This window comes from Odocoileus virginianus, chromosome 34 (genome assembly GCF_023699985.2).
Source record: "Odocoileus virginianus isolate 20LAN1187 ecotype Illinois chromosome 34, Ovbor_1.2, whole genome shotgun sequence".
Taxonomy (NCBI): Eukaryota; Metazoa; Chordata; class Mammalia; order Artiodactyla; family Cervidae; genus Odocoileus; species Odocoileus virginianus.
The window spans coordinates 7358548-7374712 of NC_069707.1; the positions used below are offsets into that span (position 1 = coordinate 7358548).

Genomic DNA, 16165 nt, shown 5'->3' on the forward strand with positions numbered 1-16165 from the left:
AGAATAATTATACCACGTGCAGTGTTATGCCTTTAAACCAGCTCTTGGAGAATAAAAAACCTGATTCATAGTGTTTTCCAATTTTTAAGTTGTGAATACTCACACCATGACTGATTTTAAGATACCAATGGGTTAAAAATCAGCTTGCAAAATTCCTAAAAATTTAAAAATTAGTTTTTGCCAGCCAGTACTAGCTCACTTCAGTCAACCTGGAAACCCACCCCTTAGGTTTTCAAGCCATTTGCACTCATTAACAGCATGGCCAAGAAAATGTTTAACTCATGTAAGAGGACATGAGCTATTATACTGAGCTATTCATTTATGTGAAAATCATCTATGCTCTAAATTCAGTGCTTACTCCATCTAATGTGGGATTATGAGATTTTACATTAACACAACAGCAATGATCATAACAGAATAGGTCCCAAAGGACATTTAAAATTTTCTAAGAGCTGTATAGAAAATTCTAGAGCTTGGACCACGTTTTCAAGGTTGGCATCCTAGTTGTCCTATCGTTGGATCACCAGCTTACTGTCATACTGACTGGTGCTGACCCTTTGGGCTCTCCCTGCAGTTACAGAATTCGTTGGGCTGAACTACCGGAGGACAGTGGCGATTTTCTACCAAGTGGCCTTCACAGTTGGACTCCTTGTGCTTGCTGGGGTGGCCTATGCACTTCCACACTGGAGGTGGCTTCAGTTCACCGTGACTCTGCCCAACTTCTGCTTCTTGCTCTATTACTGGTAAGTCCAAGTGGGACAAAAAGGAAATAAACTGAAACATTTGGCTAAAAAGGCTGTCTTCCCCAGTGCACACCATCCTTCCAGCCTGAGATGTCCTTCACTCTTCTATTTCTTGGGAAACCCAGGTTCGTGTTTCAGGGCTGAAAATGACAAGTTTCCACCTGTCTCCCCCTCTGGAAATCAAATGTTCTTTCACTTTGAACCAAGAGCTTTATGACTTGGATCTCATATTTTCACATTATTTATGTGGTTTTAAAAATTAGCTTCTATTGGCTGTAATACCCTTCGAAGAGACTGACAACATTACTGTTCTTACTCTACCTCTCCTTAGAAGAGACTCCAAATAGAGAAGGTGATGGGTGATGCTGTTATCATCACTTGCCTTGCCAGGTCCGAAGCAGACATCCCCAATCAATCACAGCAGTTTTTAATCCCAGATGAGGCCAACGTGGCACCCCAGTCAGACCATACCAATCAATCAGAGTTACCAGAGCAAGTGAAATGTCAGTCATTCCTGCCCAAGGGAAACATGGAAATAGAAGAAACTCTCAAAAACTCCTAATGTGAGGTTACCTGAAATAAGTCAAGAAGGGTGCTGGATTATCAACCAAATCTCCTTTGCAAAAACCCACTTATTTAGTTCCTGGACATAGCTACCTGTTGTTCCTATAGGTGACTTTTCTAAAGATTTAACATCCAAACCCTTCCCAGGAAGCCTGTTTCTCCTCCAAAAGCCAGTAAAATTCTGAGGATGATTCTTAGCTGCTTCCCTATATCCTTTCTACTCCCTTTATATCTCTGAATCCACGCCCCCCCCCTTTTTTTCCTGTTCTCATTAGGGACTCATTATTTATTGCCTGGATTTCTGGACAGATTCATAACTGGTCTATTTGGCATCAGCTTTCCCATCCTCTAGTCCATGCTTCACATTGCATTGGAAAAATCCAGGTCTAGCTCATTACTCTTTGGCTTAAATATTTTTCTATACTCTTATTCTCCTCAGAATAAACACCTAATGCTTTAGCATGACAGGAAAGGCCCACCTATTATCCAAGTTCTGTCCATCTCTGAAACACTTCTTGCCACTTTTATTCAATGGAGTCAAATTTAGTTTTCTTACAATTCCGCAGGCCCCACAATAGAACTGTGTTTTCAAAAGATCACTCAAGATGAAGATTAGAAAACAGGTGTTTGGGCTGTTTTGTTTTCTTCAGATAAATATTCAGAAGTGGGATTTCTGGATAATACAGTAGTTCTATTTCTAATTTTTTTTTAAAGGAATCTCCATACCACTCTCCATGGTGGCCGTACAAATGTACATCCCCACCAACAGTTCATCAGGATTCCCTTTTCTCCATATCCTCGCTAGTACTTGCTGTTTCTTGTCTTTTTGATAACAGTCACTCTGACAGGTTGAGATGATATCTCAACTGTGGTTTTGATTTGCTTTTCCCTAGTGATTAGTGATGTTGAGCATCTTTTCAAGTCCTTAGTGGCCATCTGTATATCTTCCTTGGAAAAATGTCTATTCCAATGCTCTGTTCATTTTTATTTATTTTTAAAATTAAAAGAAGATTTGGCTGTGCTGCATCTTTGAGGCTGTGAGTGGGCTTTCTCTAGTTGCAGCGAGTGGAAGCTACTCTCTAGTTGTCGTACGCGGGCCTCTCATCGCAGTGGTCGCTTGCCTTGTTGCAGAGCACGGGCTCTAGAGCACAGCCTCCAGAGCACAGCCTCCGTCGTTGTGGTACATGGGCTTACTTGTTCCACGGCATCTAGAATCTTCCCAGACCAGGGATCGAACCTGCGTCCCCTGCATTGGCAGGCGGATTCTTAACCCCTGGGGCCATCATGGAAGTCCCACTCTGCTCATTTTTAAATCAAATTGCTTGGATTTTTGCTATCAGGTTGAATGAGCTCTTTATATATTTTGGATGTCAACCCCTTATTCGATATATAGCTAGCAAGTATTCTCTCCCATTCAGTAGGCTGTTCATGTTGTTGATGGTTTCCTTTACTGTGTGGTCTCCACACACTTTTACTTCCTCTGTAAATACAGCCAAACCTCGCTATGTAAGGTCCCTCCCAGAAATTGGCTTGTGACCACTGAACGGGTGGGGGGGCCAAGTAGGATGTTCCCCTCTACTTAACAGCACTGATGATACCTTTTCTGTACCCCAGGTGTGTACCCGAGTCTCCTCGATGGCTGATCTCCCAGAACAAAAATGCTAAAGCCATGAAGATCATTAAGCATATTGCCAAGAAAAATGGAAAACCCTTGCCTGAATCTCTTCAGGTGAGCCAGTGGCTAAAGTAGCAAAGCAGGGAACGTGAAAAGGAGGAAAAACCATGCGCTGTCTCCATGGGGAGCCACAGAAGGCCCACCTCCCATACACAGCAGGATATTTTTCTGTTGCACTAAGATTTGTGGTTCCCAGTAGAAAATTTTAAGCAGATGGAAAACATCAAAGGAAGCCAAAAGTCATTTGAAAGTCAAAGGAGGAGCTTCTATCTTGTTCATCTCTTGACTGTGTTGGCCCTCAGCCTGAGTACAGAGGGAAGAATCTTCAAACACAAATAATTTCCTATAATTTTTTAAATTTTAAATACAAAAGTTATCCCCAAATATTTGAAGCACCCCCCTGCCTTCTCGAATAGAACAAATCAGTGTCCATTTTCCATGCACTTAGCGTTTCGCCTTTAGTAGACCTCATCACCTTTAATTTAAAACTTTTCACCTGAGAGGACCTGGTAAAGAGAAAATCAAGTTTACTCGGGATTTCTATTGACATAATAGCAAGTCATTTCTGATGAGGCTCTAAGATGGGTGACCAGTACAAATCTGAGATTGACCTGACATTCACAGTGAGGGACTCGGAGGCCTTTTTTCTTCACTTCCTCTCTGGGTGGTCAGAGTACCTATTTTTTTTTTCTGCATGAACTGGCATAGCACTGATTCTTATAATTCAGATCCTCTTGGAAACTGGCCAAGGGATAAAGCACACGTGGGTCACTGTCTACCCCACGGTCAGAGTTCACCTGAGGACGCTAAGTCCGGTCATTGCTGCTTCCCTGGAGGCCTCTTCCAACACCAACTTGTCCGGTCCAGCATTGACTGTGTCCTTCTAGAGTGGGCTTCTCAATTCTGCACACAGGGTCACCGGGGGAACCTGTGAACATGCATTTCCCTCTGGCTGGGCTGGGGCCAATGATTTTTCACTCTTTATTATTTTAATATTTTATTTATTTATTTATTTATTTATTTGGCTTCACCAGGTCTTAGTTGAGACATGCAGGACCTTCGCTCTTTATTGGAGCATATGAGATTTGGCATGCAGAACCTGGTTCCCTGACCGGGGATTGAACCCAGGCCCCCTGCACTGAAGTCTTAGCCACTGGACCACCAGAGAAGCCCTCAGAGACCTTTCATTCTAACAAGCCCCAGGTGATGCCAATGCTAGTCTGAGTGCCAAGGTCCCAGAACACTCGGGGTCTGGGTGTGCAGAGAGGGTGTGTCAATGCCCTCAGCCCTCAGGGTCACTGGAGGACCTCAGTTTTACCCCACCACACTTTACCAACAGCATCCCTTAATATATATGCATGAGTTACCTCGCTTCTCTGTAACCCAGTTTCCCCTTCTGTGAAATGCAGCAAAAAACATAGAATCTAACTTGTAAGGTGGTTACATTGACTGGACAAGTTAATGTGTATTAAGGGCTTAGCTAGCTCTGGGCACGTGAAAAGCATTCAGCAAGTCTAAGGTATTATGTTCTCTGGGTGATCCTGGGACGCTGCCATGAAATATATAAAACTGTTGCTATTGTTTCTATTCTCAGAGCCTCAGACCAGACGAGGAAGCTGGTGAGAAGTTGAATCCTTCATTTCTTGACTTGGTCAGAACCCCTCAGATAAGGAAACACACTTTGATCTTGATGTACAACTGGTAAGGATCATTTTCCACTTTAAAACCTCTCCAAATTCTTTTCATCTCCATCATCCACATAGAGGGAGGGACCAAGAGTGCCATCAACCTTGGCTTTACCTTAAGAATCACCTGGGAGTTTATAAAATACCAAGGCCAGACTCCTCTCCCACAAAGACATGGATTTAATTGTCAAGGCAAGGAACCAGGAACCAGTACGTTTAAAATTTTCCAAGTGATTCTAATGCCAAACTGAGGCTATTGGTATAGATTTTTTAAAATTGAAGTATAGTTGATTTACAACATGTAGTTTCAGATATACAGCACAATGATTGAGTCATATATATACATATATGTATATATGCTTCAAATTCTCTTGGAGAAGTTGTAGAAGTGTTAGTCGCTCAGTTGTGTCTGACTCTTCGTGATCCCATGGACTGCAGCCTGCCGGGCTCCTCTGTCCATGGAATTCTGCAGGCAAGAATACTGAAGTGGGCCGCCATTCCCTTCTCCAGGGGATCTTCCTGCCCCAGGGGTTGAACCTGAGGCTCCGGCACTGGCAGAGTCTTTACCAGCTGAGTCACAGGGGAGCCCTTACAGGTTGTGACTAAATATTGAGAGAGTCTCCTGTGCTATACAGTAGGTCCTGGTTGCACAGATTAATTGATATGAGTGTAGATCTCTCCTTTTCTTTTCCACCTGGAGAGAATGTAAATAAATAAACTTCTCAAACAAGACTACCCCACAGGGATAACCACTGACCCACATCCAGCAGCAAGTCTGACCATCCTCACTGCCTGCAGGCTCGTGGGCTCCGCACCAGTGCAGCGCGTTTTCCCTTCACTGAGCAGCGTCGCTGGGATGACACACAGCAGCCAAATGGCGCTTCACAGTCACTAACAGAAGGGGACGTCCCTGGTGGTTCATGCTCCACTGCAGGGAGCACGGGATCGATCCCTGGTCGGGGAACTAAGATCCTGAATGTCCCGCATGCCACATGGGACAGCTAGAAAATAAAAGAATATCCCAGTCACTGACAAAAGCCAAGCTCACCAGGAGTTAATTTAGCAACCTTCACAATATTGCATTCAAAATGCATCGGGGCCATCTGGCTTCATTATCCTCATATTTTCCATTGCAGACATTGAACACTTTCAATCAACAAAACCAGAAGTATCATCTAAGTCTTGTTTGTGAATGGATAAACAACAGGGACCTACCATATAGCACAGGGAACTAGATTCCGTACCCTGTGATCAACCATAATGGAAAAGAATGTAAAAAAAGAAAGCATATGTGTATATAACTGAGCTACTTTGCTTACAGTAGAGACTGGTGCAACATTGTAAATCAACTATACTCCAGTTTAAAAAATTAATTAATTTTTTAAATGTTTTCTGTATCATATCAAAAGATAAATAATCAAAACTGGGGCTGTATCCATTTGGGAATTTTGTTCCCATTTGGTCTCCTATGTTCCTAATGTTTGGATTAAATAGTCATTAGAATTCCAGAAAGAGAAAAGATTAACAACCACTAATAACCTAGATAGCATATTAAAAAGCAGAGACGTTACTTTGCCAACAAAGGTCCATCTAGTCAAGGCTATGGTTTTTCCAGTGGTCATGTATGGATGTGAGAGCTGGACTGTGAAGAAAGCTGAGTGCTGAAAAATTGATGCTTTTGAACTGTGGTGTTGGAGAAGACTCTTGAGAGTCCGTCCCTTGGACTGCAAGGAGATCCAACCAGTCCATCCTAAAGGAGATCAGTCCTGGGTGTTCATTGGAAGGACTGATGCTGAAGCTGAAACTCCAATACTTTGGCCACCTCATGCGGACAGTTGGCTCATTGGAAAAGACCCTGATGCTAGGAGGGATTGGGGCAGGAGGGAAAGGGGACGACAGAGGATGAGATGGCTGGATGGCATCACCGACTCAAAGGACATGAGTTTGAGTAAACTCCAGGAGTTGGTGATGGACAGGGAGGCCTGGCGTGCTGAGATTCATGGGGTCACAAAGAGTTGGACACGACTGAGTGACTGAACTGAACTGAATAACCTGAAACAGTTCTACTAAATAAATCCCGCCAGTAAGACATTTCTCCTCGCCTTTCAACTTGGCCAGGGATTATTAGCCTAATTCTTTCCCTTTCCAGATTCTGAGGTTACAGCCCGCCACCATAATGGGTCAGATGGTGTAGAAGCAATGGGATGGAGGGAAAAGCAATAATAAGATGACAAAGAAAGCTGTCCTACAATCAACCTTTTGGTGACTTGCTCACGGTGCTTGTCTTGATCTGGGCTCTCTTCTTTGCTTAGGTTCACGAGCTCTGTTCTCTACCAGGGCCTCATCATGCACATGGGCCTTGCTGGGAGCAACATCTACCTGGACTTCTTCTACTCTGCGCTGGTTGAGTTCCCAGCTGCCTTCACCATCATCCTCACCATTGACCGCGTAGGTCGCCGTTATCCCTGGGCCACATCAAATATGGTGGCGGGGGCAGCCTGTCTAGCCTCGGCCTTTATCCCTGAGGGTAAGTGCCCTGCCAAGCTGGGGTCTTGTCTGCCAAGGCCCTGAGAAGATGGGGGGGGAGCACAGCCCTCTGATAGGAAGACCATATTATTCAGCGTGGAAGTCGACTTGGAAAGAATAATGAAATATCTGGGACTTTCCTGAGTGAACGCATACGGCAAGTCTGCCTGTAAGAGCCACGGCACCCGGTGATGGCCTGATGTGATATAATCACATCCTCTGGTTCTCTGAGTTGGGCTTCCCGGTAGCTCAGACGGTAAAGCGTCTGCCTGTGATACAGGAGACCCGGGTTCAATGCCTGGGTTGGGAAGCTCCCCTGGAGAAGGACAGGGCGACCCACTCCAGTACTGTTGCCTGGAAAATCCTACGGATGGAGGAGCCTGATAGGCTACAGCCCATGGGGTCGCAAAGAGTCAGTTCTCTGATGTAATACAGTAAGAGAGGCTAGGAGGACCCATGCCTCGGGCCATCCAGCTGGGCCAGCACAGAGAGCAGGCTATTTCTTCTAGGTGACCTCTGTAGATGAAAGTTGGTGGAACTTTGGAATCTGATGTCATTCTGGTGTCATTAACAACTGAGGTCTAAAGTAAGGAAGGTCTAAAGTGAGAAAGACTAAAGGTCTAAAGTGGTAGAACCGTGAGGCTAACCCAAGCAGACACGGGGGATTTTGCAGAACTGTCCCGAGTCTGCAGAAGCACCAACGGTGCACCCCTGTCCCCTTCTGGGGGATGCACTGTCTCCTTGCCCCTCCGCTCCGCCCCCAAGCTCCATTTGGGGACCCGGGAGCCTGCGTAGCACGTGTCAGCCGTGTGTTTCCCCCTCAGATCTATACTGGCTAAGAGTCACGGCTGCTTGCCTGGGTAGGATGGGGATTACGGTGGCCTATGAGATGATTTGTCTGGTCAACGCGGAGCTGTATCCCACATTCATCAGGTGCGTACGTCTCCCTCAGCGTGAGGAGGGAGGCTGGGACATTTGTTTACGGGTGAGCACGACCACAGGTGCCAAAAGAGGACAACTCCCCTTTTTTAAGAAATTTATTTTATGGATGTACAGTTGATTTACAGTGGCATGTTGATTTCTACTATACAGCAAAGTAATTCAGTTATACATACAGGTGTACATTCTTGTACATATTCTTCTCCATTACGATTTATCACAGGATATTGAATCTAGTTCCCTGTGCCATTCCATAGGACCTTGTGGTTGATCCATAGGACAGTTTGCCTCTGCTAACCTCGAACTCCCAATCCAACCCTCTCAGCCTTCCCATGCTCCTTCGCAGCCACAAGTCTGTTTCCGTTTTGTAGATAAGTTCATTTGTGTCGTATTCTAGATTTCACGTATATGCGATGTCATATGGTCTTTGTCTTTCTCTTTCTGACTTCCTGCATTTGGTATCTCTAGGAAGGCACCTTCCTTTTCGAGAGGATGGGGCCATTTCAAGGCAGTAGGCAGGTCACACCTCACACTCCCAGGCTGGGGTAAAACCCAGGAACCACGTGGCAAGAACAGGAGCCACTGCGTGGAGAGGGAGGCCACAGGAGGGAGAACGGCCCCCCCAGGCTGGCAGAGCAGGGCAGGGGCAGGCGGTGATGAAAGTAAAGGTTGAAAATTGCCCCCGCCCCCAGTTAAACATCTTCCAGAAAGTTAATACAAAGCAAACACAACAGAACATGAATGGAATTATGTATCATTTCCATGCATCGACGGTACGGTGAAGACTTTCGGCTCACACACATTTCAGTGATTGGGGGAGGTGTTTAAGGCTGGGGTGGGAGATAACTACGGTCCTGGGAAAAGCAGAAGGAAACCTCGGCGTCCTGTGTTTCAGGAACCTCGGGGTGCTCGTCTGCTCCTCCATGTGTGACATCGGGGGCATCCTCACACCCTTCCTGGTCTACAGGCTCACCGACATCTGGCATGAGCTCCCCCTGGTGGTTTTCGGTAAGAAATCCCCAGAGATGTCCGAAGGAAAACCTGTCTTTTAGGGGTCTCCATGTTTCTACCTCCAAACAAGTGCTCTCCTTGCAAGTTACTACTAAACGTGACTAGTAATTGGGGCTACTCTTGGTGTGGCAACATTAGTGTTACTAACGGCATTAGCAGCCGCTAACACTCAAGTCTGGGAACCCATGAGGACTCAACGCCCATAGAGATGCAAAGTCCAGGGCGAGTGAGGTGGGGGTTTCTTTGAAGAAGACCCTCTCCCCTCACTGATATATGCCTCTTTGTCCAGGAACTCATTCTTTCTATCTCCTCTAGGCCCAGACATTGGAAAATACAAACTCTTTTTACTTCCTTACTTACAAAGAAGCAGTTAAAATTTTGCCAAGGGCGATTTCAACACCCAGCAGAAATAGACTAAGATGGAGAAAATGCAGACTTCCATGGCAGTCCAGTGGTTAAGACCCTGTGCTCCGAATACAGGGGGCCCAGTTTTGATCCCTGATCAAGGCACTAGATCCCACATGCTGCAACTCTAAGATCCTGCATGCTGCAATGAAGGCCCAGTGCAGCCAAACAAATACATTTTTTAAGAAAGAAGGAAAATGCATTAGCATGACAGGAATACCTGTGGGGGTGATGGCACCTCATCCTCAGGTTCCTCAGAGATTATATTGAAGGAGCAGGGGCACAGTCCTGCCCGCCGACCCTGAAGGGAGCATGGGTGCTGAGTCCACCCCTCCCAGACCAGCCGCAGGAGAGAAGGGGAGGGATTAACCTAATCATCACCACGTCCTGAACCCTAAGTCTGCAGACTGTGAGAGGGGCTGGGATCCTGGGAGGTTCCATTCACTCCATATGCACTGCCTCTTCCCCCAGGGGCAGACAGATGGACAGGTGCACTCCTGGGCATCACAGCAGCCCCGGCTCCAGATCCACACACGTAACTTCACCCTCTCAACGTGTCAGCCCTGGGGTCTCCACACACCCACTCCTGTCTTCTTTAAGACTCCTTCTGAGTCTTTGTTTTAATTTGACAGAAATGGAACGCTTTCCCCATGGGCATACAAGACTCAGTCTGGGGGAGGAAGGGAAAGACCCTCTCAGATGACAGCAGAGTGAAGTCGCTCAGTCGTGTCCGACTCTTTGCGACCCCATGGACTGTAGCCCACCAGACTCCTCTATCCATGGGATTTTCCAGGCAAGAGCACTGGAGTTGGTTGCCATTTCCTTCTCCAGGACATCTTCCCGACCCAGGTATTTGAACCTGGGCCTCCCGTATTGTAGGCAGGCGCTTTACCGTCTGAGCCGCCAGGGGGACAGCGAATGGCTCTCCCCCAATCCTGCGTGTTCTCACACACGTGTCTCTGCCCATCCTTCTGCTCGAAGGACTTGTGAGGGCAGAACTTTCCACTGCTGTAGGTCTATCAGCAAAAACTCCAAAGCATTGTGAGAACTCACCCTTGAAGGAGACCTGACGAGTGTTTCCATGTTCCACCGTAACAAGATGGCCGAGTTGAGAGAACATGAGGTCTCTGTCCCGAGGTAGGCAGGTGGCTGGCCTGGCTGGGAGCCCGGGGCCCAGACTCCTTCCTCCCCCAGCACTAGCCCAGGGGCCCGACCCCAGGACCCCTTTTCCATCTTGGGAAGCGCCATCGCACGCTCTGGGCTCTTGCTTACACTCCAACCTCGGCCACTCCCCTAGGTTGGCAGTGAGTGGTCCACGGGCCTGCGGGATATTTCTGGGTGGAAAATAGGTACTTCTTAGTATCTATTTTATTTTTCTTAGTACCTTTTAACAGCAACAACAAAAATGCGAAGTCCAGACCCAGAGGAACGCCCCAGACCTACACCGTCTGCTGGGCCCTGCCTGTCCATCAAAAAGATAAAGGGTGTTAACTGCATTTCAAATTTGAAGTAAGCAAAGTGTTGGTGGCTCCGTCGTGTCCAGCTGTTTGTGACCCCATGAACTATAGCCTGCCAGGCTGCTCTGCCCACGGGGAGTCTCCAGGCGAGAATACCGGAGTGGGTAGCCGTTCCTTTCTCCAGGGCATCTTCCTGACCCTGGGATCGAACCCACATCTCCGGTCTCTCCTGCATTGGCAGGCAGGTTCTTCACCACTAGAGCCTCCTGGGAAGAAGACAATTCCTGATTTTATATCACTGGTAGTTTCCTTCTCTCACCAGCCTTTAATAGCTAGCAGGAAGCAAAACTAGAAGTTTTACAGTTTTCTTTCTCTTTTCACACAATCATGGTGTGCAAACTGTGCTGTAGTAAATCAGAAATGGTCATCTAGAAGCCTGAAAACCAACACATGAATACATTGGAAAAATTCATGCCACGGACCAGGCACTTTTCTAAGCACCTAATGAATATGAACTCGTTTCAGCCTCATAACAAGCATTTGAGGTGGACACATCACCCCACATTCTGCAAGGGTGTCTGGAGCATCAGGAGACCATAGAACCTCTCGGGGCTCTGAGACCAGGGCTCAAGGTGTCAGCACTTGGGCTGTCAGTATTGCACCCAGGTGCCCAGAGCTCCAGTCGGTGCCCTGACCCACTGCACACTGCAGGCCTGTATTTCTATTTCAGTTTTAAGGGTGCAGAAAATGGAGTCCAGCAGGCATTTTTTTGAAACCCCAAACTAGTAAAGAACCCACATCCTACTTCTTGCATTCTATGATAGAAAATATATAAAGATGTACCCTGGTTCGATTCCTGGGACGGGAAGAACGCCTGGAGAAGGGAAAGGCTACCCACGCCAGTATTCATGGGCTTCCCTGGTAGCTCAGATGTAAAGAATTGGCCTGCAATGCGGGAGACCTGGATTCAACCACTGGTTTGGGAAAATCCCCTGGAGGAGGGCATGGCAACCCACTCCAGGATTCTTGCCTGGAGAATCCCGTGGACAGAAGAGCCTGGTGGGCTACAGTCCATGGGGTCACAAAGAGTCAGACACAACTGAGTGACTAAGCCCAGCACAGCGTGTGTGTGTGTGTGTGTGTGTGTGTGTGCATGTATGCATGTATATATAAATTTTTGTATATATGTTTTTGTGTGTATATATAGTCTTTTATGTATATTTAAGTGTATATATATATAGATATATATGGTCTTTTTATGTATATACACACATATATATACATCTATATACATTTAAAGTCTATATATAGATATATATACATAAAAATACATACATATATACATATACTATATATACACATACAAAGACTATATATAAATGTATACATTTTAAAAGCTATATATATTTAAAAGAATATATATATATGAATCACTTTGCTGTATGCCTGAAATTAACACAACGCTGTATGTAGATCAACTATCCTTCAGTAAAATAAAAAATAAAAAGCAACAATAAATGAAATAAAATACCTGGCTATACCATTTAATGCTGTTATGAAGTAATATGTGATTCATTACTTTTATTTGCTGGTGATGATCCAAGTTTCTAACTCATTTTCATTACTAAGTGCTTTATATTGGCAGGGCTATATTCTTTCTTTCTTAGCATTGTTTTTTTTTTTCAGAGTTATTTTCTAACTCTAAAGTATCTTAATATCATGGCAATGTCCTCTAGCCTAGAATAACTTTGACTCAAAATGCGAAGTATTTCATTTCCCTATAAGGAATTGTAATTCAGTGGAGTTTGGAACAGGCAAAATATTTATGATGGGGAACAGGGCAGTCTGAGACGGCAAAGGAATCTGTAAGTATAGGAAACCATAAAAAATTTTTTTAAGAAACAAGGGGAGCTCTAATTACAGAAGTGGCATGCATCAACCCTGAATGTGGTCTTTGTCGTTTGGTTTTCAGCCGTGGTCGGCCTGATTGCTGGAGGACTCGTGGTGTTGCTCCCAGAAACCAAAGGGAGGACTTTGCCTGAGACCATTGAAGAAGTTGAGAACATGCAGAGGTAGGAAGCTGAGATTTCTTCATGAACCATTCCATGCATGTTTGGGGGAAACTCTGTAGCTGGCTGGAAAGAAAGATTAGGTTGAATCTATCCCTCAGACTGTACACTGAGATCAATTCAAATGAAATCAAAGATTAAAATGTACCAACCAAGAAACACTGAAAGAGAATGAAGATATTATAGGAGAAGACCTTAACTCTTTCACAGTGAGGGAGACTTTCAAAATTTGGCCCAAAATATCCAGGACCCATTAGGAAAAAAAATTTGCCCTCATAAAAATTTAAAACTGTGTTGAAAAACTTCCATAAGCTAAAAAAAGATAAGCAAACTTAGAGAAAATGTTTACTCTTCCATAAAGGGCTAATTTTCCGAATGTATAAATAGTACTAACAAATGCATAAGAAAAATCACACAGTAGAAAAAAAATGGACAAAGGACTTGAATACATAATTTAGTGAAAAGGAAAAAAAACAGCTCCAAAATCTATTAGTATGCCCAATCTCCTTCATAGTAAGAGAATTGCAAAGTTGCCCTGCACTGTTAATCACTGGGATTGTCAAAGATCAAACTGCTTGAAAACAACCAATGGACCCTTGAACAGCACAGGAGTGATGGGTGTCAAGCCCCTATGCAATCAAAATCCACTTATAACCTTCAATTCCCCCAAAACTTAACTGCTAATAAATGTTAGTCGCCCAGTCGTGCCTGACTCTCTGTGACCCCATGGACTGCAGCCCACCAGGCTCTTCTGTCCATGAGATTTTCCAGGCAAGAATACTGGAGTGGGTTGCCATTTCCTTCTCCAAAGGATCTTCCCAACCCAGGGATTGAACCCAGGTTCCCTGCACTGCAGATTCTTTACTTAGCTTACAAGGGAAGCCCCAACCGCTAATAATCAGAAGCTTATGAATAACATAGGGCAGTTCAGACATATTTTGTATGTTGTATGTGTCATATACTGTGTTCCTACAGTAATCTATAGAAAAGAAAATGTTGTTAAGAAAATCATAAGGAAAATAAAATACATTTACAGTACTACACTGTGTTTTTCAGGCTTCCCAGGTGGCACTAGTGGTAAAGAACCTGCCTGCCAATGCAGGAGACATAAGAGATGCAGGTTCAATCCCCGGGTCTGGAAGATCCCCTGGAGGAGGGCATAGCAACCCACTCCAATATTCTTGCCTGGAGAATCCCATGGACAGAGGAGCCTGGCAGGCTACAGTCCATAGGGTCGCACAGAGTCAGATACGACTGAAGCGACTTAGCATGCACATACCTTGTTTATCAATACTGTAAATTTATCAGTTTACATCATTTGTTTCTAAGACAAACCATCTATCAGCACCTACATGAACATTTTCTTTTATGATACAAAACACTGTAGAACTGGTGGCTCAGTGGTAAAAAAAAAATTGGCCTGTCAAGGCAGGAAACATGGGTTCAATGCCTGATCCGGGAAGATCCCAGAGGCCACAGGGCAACTAAGCCCATGCGCCACAACTGTGAGCCTGTGCTCTAGAGCCTGGGGACCATGCTGCTGAGCCACGTGCCCAAATACTGGAGCCTGCACGCCCCAGCGCCCGGACTCCCCAGCGAGAGAAGTCACGGCAGTGAGAAGCCCGAGGACCACAGTGAGGCAGTCCTGGCTTGCCAAAACTAGAGAAAAGCCCACGCAGCAGTCAGGACCCAGCAGGGCCAAAGCTAAATAAATAAAATTAAAAGGAAAACACGGTAGATTTTACATGGATTCATAACAAGTGACATCGAAAATGAAAAGATCATGTGAAACAGAAATCCAAATTTACGGATAGAGTGATTCATGGGCTTGATGCTGAAGAAGTACCTATACTGTATATAGATAATATATCTGTATGATTGCTTTATGGTTGCCTACTGTAACTGACTCGATGGACATGAGTTTGTGTAAACTCTGGGAGTTGGTGATGGACGGGGAGGCCTGGCGTGCTGCAGTCCACGGGGTCACAAAGAGTTGGACACAATGGAGCGACTGAACTGGACTAAACTGAACTGTAACTGATGCTATTGCTCTCCACTGCTCATGGCAGCCTAGCCCATACACGAATGAATGGATTGATGTGAAATTTTTGTGCCATACAGTGACAGTCATACTCATAATAGAGTATCAGAAATGTCTGTTACATTTTTTAAAACAACCACTTACCTGTGATGATAGGCAGGTTCTCCACTATGATCAAGAGAGGCATAATGTAAGATGATGTAATTCTTTGAAAGCAAAATTATAAAACAATAAGAAAATGAATACATTATTAATTTTGTATTAAATATCACTCACCTTATGCTTATGTGGGGACAGAGTCTGTGCATGCATGCGTGCTCAGTCATGTCTGACTCCTTGCAACCCCATGGACTGTATCTCTCCAGACTCCTCTGTCCATGGGATTCTCCAGGCAGGAATATTGGTGTGGGTTGCCATGCCCTCCTCCAGGGCATCTTCCCGGCCTAGGGATCAAACCAGTGTCTCCTGGATCTCCTGCCCGGCAGGTAGATTCTTTACTCCTGAGCCACCAGGGAAGCCAAGACTAATGCCTACATATACTTTATGCTTTCATGATGGACTTAACTTTTTCTCAGTTTTTTAAAAATTTCTAGGTTACATGTTTCATCTGAGACCTTTTTAAATTGTCACAAATTGCCAAAAAAATTTCAAATTTTTTATTGAAAGAAATCCACGTGTAAGTGGATACATGCAGCTCAAACCTGCGTTGTTCAAGGATCAACCGCACTGTGCTGGTAAAAGGTGTGGACAGACAGGCAGAGTCCTTAAAACCTTTCTGATGGGCAATATGACAATAGTAATGAAATTGTAAATGTGTGTACCTTTGTACACAGCAATTCCATCCTTGTAGAAATTCATGTGTGTAAAATGGTGTATGTACAGGATTTTCATTAACGCAATTTTTATGTATCAAAAGAGTGAGAGCAGCATAAATGCAGATCCATTGGGAGACCAGTTAGTTAAATTATGGCGTGTCATTCAGTAAAATACTGCATAGTCATTAGAAAGAATGAGGCAGCTTGATATACACTGATAAGGAAACTCTCCCAG

At 44.9% G+C, this 16165-nt stretch overlaps 1 protein-coding gene across 4 annotated transcripts in view; it reads left to right on the top strand.

The window, feature by feature from the left end:
* The window catches only part of SLC22A2 (solute carrier family 22 member 2), a 39870-nt gene that overhangs the window by 10782 nt on the left and 12923 nt on the right, over positions 1-16165 (top strand). For 2 of the 4 annotated variants that reach the window (XM_070461470.1, XM_020876584.2), the window contains exons 4-10: positions 575-743; positions 2922-3036; positions 4577-4683; positions 6980-7194; positions 8018-8126; positions 9028-9140; positions 12978-13077. In XM_070461470.1, the coding sequence (XP_070317571.1) occupies positions 575-743; positions 2922-3036; positions 4577-4683; positions 6980-7194; positions 8018-8126; positions 9028-9140; positions 12978-13077 (928 nt within the window). The remainder of the gene's footprint in view (positions 1-574; positions 744-2921; positions 3037-4576; positions 4684-6979; positions 7195-8017; positions 8127-9027; positions 9141-12977; positions 13078-16165) is intronic. The other 2 variants (XM_070461472.1, XM_070461471.1) reach the window with 1 other exon arrangement.